A 6,837-nucleotide genomic window follows, 5' to 3' on the forward strand; every position below is an offset into this window, starting at 1 on the left:
CACACGACACACAAACACACATACACACACACACACACACACACACGCCTTGCTGGGATGGGGGAGGACTCTGTCCAAAGGCTTCCCAACAGTGAAAGGAGTCTCATCTGGCTCCACGCCAGAGAGCCCAAGTGGCTTTTCTTCCCCAGAGTGAGGACAGTGAATTTGCTGGGCCCTTTAGGTATAAAGTAAAGCATTTGGGATCCCTGCCCCACCCCCAGCCTTTCTGCCCTGGGTGGCACAGGCTGAGCTGTGACCTTGGCTGCCTAGGGCTTCCCTTGTGAGTACACTCCTTTCTACCCTGGATGAGATTTTATGCAAATAATTACTTATTATTCCTCTGACCTTTTCTGGTTGTGAAATAATGCGTATTTGTTGTGAAAATTTGGGGAAGGCAATAGCGAAATGCAGAGAAAACCTATACCTCACAGCCTGTGAGGTGAGGTCTCTCCAGACAGCCCTCTCATCACTGGCAGCATTTTTAAAACCAAAGTAGGAGCATAGGTTATTGTTCCTTAGTGTTATTTTTTAAAGTCTCCTGGGAGGTGGCTTTTTTTTGGGAGGGGACTCTGATCAGGAGTCCAGGGACGGAGGCTCCGGACCACTACTCGGCAGGGAAGCCTGAGGTGGGGGGAGCCCTGGCTCCCTGTCCCTGAAAAGCTGTGTCCTCTCAGAGCTGTTGCTTAGTCTTTGGACTTTCAGAGTGTGCCCCGGTGGTTTGACGAGCAGGGAGAAATTGATTCCAAAAGCCCTACTGACCTCAACGATAGCGACTTTAACTTTCCACATATACTAAAGTCACCTCTGCTGATTTTCTGTCCATCTAGGTCAAGTATAATTACTTACAGTCCCTGTGCCTGTGAGTCCCACAGCCCCGAGAGCGGGCTGTCATCCTGCCAGCACCATAACCAGAGTTCAGGCATCCTTTTACCATCCCCCTTACAGACTATATTACAATAGGTCCTGGAATCACACCTGTCCTGACACCTGGACATTGACCTGCCCATCTCCCGGGAGCTGTCATCGGGAGCTGCTGCCTCACTGCAGGTCTTCCCTGGCTACAGCTGACCTGTGCTGCTTTTCTCTCTTCAGACCTTACACATAGGAAGCTCACACCTGGCTCCACCAAACCCCGACAAGCAGTTTCTGATCTCCCCTCCCGCCTCTCCGCCAGTGGGGTGGAAACAAGTGGAAGACGCAACCCCAGTCATAAACTATGATCTCTTATATGCTATCTCCAAGCTCGGGCCAGGTGAGCAGGGCCCTCAGGCGGGAGGGGGGCAGGGGGAGACACAGATGCTTCCCTGCACTGGAGAGCAGCACCCCCACTGCCCCTGTAGCTCTTGTGAGCTGGTGCAGGCGTGTTTTGTGAGCTGTCTCTCTCTGTATTCTTCTGCGCCACTGTCCCTTATGCTGGGAGCATGCCTGCCTCTTGGTGCCACCTGCAGGGTTAAAAAGACTGGGCTGATTGTGGGGACCCTGCACCACCACCCCGCCAGTAGTGTCCCAGGAACCCATTCCTGTTTCCACTCAGCACAGCTGGCGTGGGAGGCCTGCGCCCCGGCCCCAGGTCCTGTTGCCCCAGATAGGCATGAGGGATTGGACTTTGGAAAGGGAAAATAGATGCCCCCTTTGAGAAATGTTATTTTTAATCAAGGTAAATTCACCCTTTCCTGTGACTCTCGCCTGGCCTTTTTTTTTTTTTTTTTTTTTTTTTTTTTTTTTTGAGATGGAGTCTCGCTCTGTCCCAGGTTGGATGCAATGGTGTGATCTTGGCTCACTGCAACCTCTGCCTCCTGGGTTCAAGCTATTCTCCTGCCTCAGCCTCTGGGGTAGCTGGGACTACAGGCATGCACCACCATGCCCTGCTAATTTTTGTATTTTTAGTAGAGCCAGAATTTCACCATGTTACAGGCCAGGCTGGCCTTTAACTCCTGACCTTGTGATCCACCTGCCTCAGCCTCCCAAAGTGCTGGGATTCCAGGCATGAGCCTCACCTGGCTTCTGGTAGGAAGGAGAGCCATAGGCCACAGTGAGGGAAGAGCCGCAGTCAGGCTGCCCCACCCCAGGACCCGTGGGCTGGTCCCCTGCAGACCTTGCCAAAGAGGAGGTTCCCATCCTCTGGAGGGACAGAAGTGTGAGCACTGGGGGGAGGGGCAGGTTCCTTGGGCTCTTTGTCCAAAATGTGGGCCTTCCCAGGTGAAATCATGAGCAATAGATGAGCTCATGGAGTGAAAAGCACTTCAGTCTGTGCCTGGCTGGCAGTCAGCGCTCAGGGCCGGTTTTTTGAAAACCATAAAATGTAGGTGGTTCCTGTCCTGTCCGCTAGGGTTTGAGTGAGGAGGCAGGTGTGAAGGAGGGTCTTGGGTTGAAGAGGTTTGGGCCTTGTCCTGCTCTGTCCATGGAGCAAATCAGATAAATGCTGAGGCCATCAGCTCCTCGTTTCTCCTTGACCAGCAATCTGATGTTCCCTTGGGTTGTGGGTGTTATTTTCTTAGACCATCAGCAGTTTCATACTGAAAACATTACATTTCTGAAAAATGGAAATTCCCTGTGTGGGAGAAAGCAAGAGTCACATTACTTACTGCTAATTGTGGCGTGAAGGTCAAGATCAGAAATGGTCAGTGTGAGGAAGCGTGTGCTCCCCCAACAGCAGCGCCTGGCCAGGGGGCATGAGCAGGGCTGAGGGTGTGGAGTCTCTCCCTAGGTCAGGGATGGGAGGAAACACGGTCTTCACTTGCAGAGAGGTGTCACCTGTTCCAGAGGCAAGTGCTGCTGATAAAAGTTCTTCATACTCCGGAATCTACCGCTTCCTTCACAGAGGGCTTATTAGAGAAGGCTTTTTAGGAAACAGACATAATAAACTCAGTTTGTCCTTGGTTCACTTAACAATAAGCTTAAGTGAGATTTCATATTTCACCTGTGCTTTTCAGCCAACAGGATTACAGAGATTTTGCAAATTATGATCCTAAACCCTGAGCTTTCTGGATTTGGGCTGATGAGTAGTTAGATAAGAGACTTGCAAAGAGGGAGATTTATAAGAGGCTCTTAACCAGCATTTCCAGCAATCTGTCTGACTCCGCAGGCCTGAATTCTCTCTCTCAGAAAGCTGAAGCTCCTTTGCTTTTTTGAATGCAGTTATAACAACATTCCAGTCCCATGTACGATAGAGAAAAGACCACCACCTTCTTTATGAGTAAAAGTCCCTTCCAGGTTTAGAGGAGTAGCCGGTACAGCTTGAGGTGGGAAGCTCTGCTGAGCCACTCTTGCCCGGTGGAAATCAGTCATGTGATGGGCACACAGTGGCTGGCAAGGTGCCTCCTCAATTACCCAGAACGACAAAGGAATCCCAAGCCCTGGAGGACAACTCATCCCGGGGCCGCCCTGGGAATGGAGCAGGTTGAAGCACACCACCTGCCCCAAATGCAGGTCCCTGGCGTTCTGTTACAACTCCCAGCATTGCACCAGTAACGATGTATCCTCCATTCTTTTTTTTTTTTTTTTTTGAGACGGAGTTTCGCTTTTGTTGCCCAGGCTGGCATGCAATGACGTGATCTTGGCTCACCGCAACCTCTGCCTCCCAGGTTCAAGCTATTCTCCTGCCCTCATCCTCCAGAGTAGCTGGGATTACAGGCATGCCCGGCTAATTTTGTATTTTTAGTAGGGACAGTGTTTCTCTGTGTTGGTCAGGCTGGTCTCGAACCCTCAACCTCAGGTGATCCACCCACCTTGGCCTCCCAAAGTGCTGGGATTACAGGTGTGAGCCACTGCACCTGGCCACTCTTCTTACTAGGTGACATGGATTGGACAAGCATGTGGTGAGCCGTGTTCTCAGTGCCTCGGGCACTGACTCATGCTGTTAGCTCCATGAAGTCAATACCTTTACTGTCTCCTTTACTGACGAGGGAACTGAGGTGCCCAGGGAAGCAGAATAAAGTGGCCATGAACCCTGGGTACTAAGGAGTCAGGCTCAGAGCTGCCTTCATGAGCAGCAGAGATGCACACTCTTCCTGTGGCCAGAGCGGCACCCCAGCGGGAGGCCACGCCCCTTCACTCTGCATTGCCGGGTTCTTCAGTTGCAGAAAGCTCACCCCACCCTTGCCCGACCAGAGTGGTCTGAACTTGGCCAACCTGGTAGAACTCAGGCTGACACAGAACAGCAGGACACGCCTGGTCGGGGGGTTAGAAGTTGTCCTAAGAACAAGGATCCTGAGGTTAAAAACGTTTCCAGAGCAGCTGGCTCCGTGCAGCACCCCCTGCGTCTGCTGCAGGGCCTCCCGTGGCACCTTCCCTGGCATGCACTGAGACCCTCAAATAGGAGCCCCTTGAAGGAGGCCCAGGGTTCTGTTTCCAAATGCATATATTCATCCATCTTTTTCCCGAACCGAAGTTTCTCACGTTCACACCTGAGAAAATGCTGACAGAGGGGGAGTTCTCTGGGTAGTTTAGGTGCCTGGTGGACATGCGAAGTGTAGCTAGAAAAATGCATTCCTTCTATACCTTTCATGTGCCTGGACTCCCAGAATGTTTAACTAGAAACAGTCATGTGCAATGGAAATATCTCTTTTCCTGAATGGGCCAGCAAAGAAATACAAATCCAAAATATGTCTGGCTGTGTCTCTCAGCCCAGCTGAATGGACGCGAGCGGCTGGCCCAGCAGAGCCCTGCATGCTCCTTTATGTTTGCCTTTTGACTCCCAAGGACTCGTCTGAGTGACCCTGCAATTATTTCCTTTCCTTAGGGGAAAAGTATGAATTGCACGCAGCGACTGACACCACTCCCAGCGTAGTGGTCCACGTATGTGAGAGCGATGAAGAGAAGGAGGAAGAAGAGGAGATGGAGAGAATGAAGAGACCTAAGCCAAAAATTATCCAGACCAGGAGGCCGGAGTACACGCCGATCCACCTTAGCTGAACTGGCACGCGACGAGGATGCATTCCAAATCATACTCAAGGGAGGAATCTTTTGCTATGGAGGTGGCCGGTCACGACTTCTTCGGAGGTGGGAGCCGAGATCGGGGTGGCAGAAATCCCAGTTCATGTTGCTCAGAAGAGAATCAAGGCCATGTCCCCTTGTTCTAATGCTGCACACCAGTGACTGTTCATGGCACCCAGGAATGGCTTGGGCCAATCCCCGAGTTTGTGGTGACTGCACAAGGACATTTGGGACTGTCTTGAGAAAACTGATCATGACAGTGTTTTGTACTTGTTCTTCTCTGGTAGGTTCTGTCTGTGCCAAGGGCAGGCTGGTCAGTGGGTTCGGGGGAGAGCTTCCTGTTTCTAAGCAGCCCGCAGGGTCCACTCTCAACTGGTGGGAAGAGGTACCACAGGAAGCCACCTAGTGCAGAGAGGCCGTGAAAACAGCAGCAATGCAGCGTGGAAATTGTCGCGTTTCCTTTCTTCCCTCATGTTCTCATGTTCGTGCATGTATATTACTGATTTTCAAAACTAACCTTTGTTCGTATATGAAGTGACACCCTTGTTTTACATCTTTTGGGAAGCCAGGAAAGCACCTGGGAAACGTATCATCTTCCCCAGATGCTCGGATTCTCGACGCTCTTTGCAACAGGAACACATTCACTCGGTGTCCTAAACTGCAACATGTAACCTGTGCTTCTGCAAAAGCAGTTGATCTGAAGTTCCTCTGTAGTGCTTAGCTTATACAATTCAGAGAATAGCAGTTTCACTGCCAACTTGTAGTGGGTGAGACATCTTAGTTTAGGTGTTTGGGGTCGGACATCAGTTTCTGTTATTTCTTTGGTGTGGTGGTTTCTATACACGAATCATAGCCAAAAACTTTTTTGGAAACTGTTGGTTGAGATAGTTGGTTTTTTTTAACCCCACTAAGACATCAAGAAAAAACTTGTAAATAAAGCTGATGGCATATATTCATACCAGTTGTACGCTTGGGTGAAAAGTGTGGCAATGGGAGACCGAGTGGTATTATCTACCTGTGAATCGTCCGTTGTAGAAAATGCTGTCCCCATGTCTAACAGGACTTGAATTCAAAGCATGTCAAGTGGATAGTAGCTCTGTGGTGATATGAGAGGGATGCAGTGCCTTTCCCCATTAATTCCTGCTGGAATTCTTATACTAGGTTAACATTTGTAATTTTTTTCTAGTTGTAATGTGTATGTCTGGTAAATAGGTATTATATTTTGGCCTTACAATACCATAACAAAGTTTGTCATTTTGAAATACCTAATGCCAAGTAATAATGCATGCTTTGGAAATTTGGAAGATGGTTTTATTAAACACTTTGATCGTTTTTATCAAGAAATTGATTGAACGTTCTCACACCCTGTTTATGGTACCTGGTATGAGGGAGCCTGTTTGGGAGAGACCATTGCATCACCGTCCAGGTGTTTCTAGTTAAGTGCTTTTAAACTGGAGAGGCTAACCTCAAAAAATATTTTTTTTAACTGCATTCTATAATAAATGGGCACAGTATGCTCCTTATGGAAAAGTTGTTTGTCATTTGATTTCTAGGATAAATCTGTGAACCTTTTAAATTCCGCAGTCTCAGGAGGACACATGCCTTTGTCTGTTTGAGCTTACAAACTCCTAATTCTGTACTGGGGTTCACAGAGGGTCCGCCACACTGAGAATGCATCACTTGGAAGAGAAGAAAATGGATAAAACTGAAATCAGAACTTTGAGTATTTCCTTTGTGTAGGTGGATGCTACTGTGATGAAAACCCTGTTCACCAGTACCTCCACAAAACAGCAATGGTTTTCATCATTTGAAGGGCTTTCTTTCATTAGAAAAGGTGTCCATGGAAGATGCTAAGTTACAGAAGCCAGTTCTCTTCAGAAGATGCATCGATAAGCCTCCTGT

General features: G+C 49.0%; 1 protein-coding gene across 4 annotated transcripts in view; it reads left to right on the plus strand.

Annotated features, from left to right (window-relative positions):
- Nucleotides 1-6,465, plus strand: part of RCAN1 (regulator of calcineurin 1) — a 96,628-nt gene extending 90,163 nt beyond the window's left edge. For 2 of the 4 annotated variants that reach the window (XM_032276950.1, XM_032276951.1), the window contains exon 3: nucleotides 1,093-1,679. In XM_032276950.1, coding sequence (XP_032132841.1) covers nucleotides 1,093-1,623 — 531 coding nt within the window. In that variant the 3' untranslated portion in view covers nucleotides 1,624-1,679. Of the gene's footprint in view, nucleotides 1-1,092; nucleotides 1,680-4,741 lie in introns of those variants that run through there. The other 2 variants (XM_032276952.1, XM_032276953.1) reach the window with 2 other exon arrangements.
- Nucleotides 6,466-6,837: the final 372 nt, after the last annotated feature.

This window comes from Sapajus apella, unplaced genomic scaffold (genome assembly GCF_009761245.1).
Source record: "Sapajus apella isolate SASKATOON/1434 unplaced genomic scaffold, GSC_monkey_1.0 scaffold8, whole genome shotgun sequence".
Taxonomy (NCBI): Eukaryota; Metazoa; Chordata; class Mammalia; order Primates; family Cebidae; genus Sapajus; species Sapajus apella.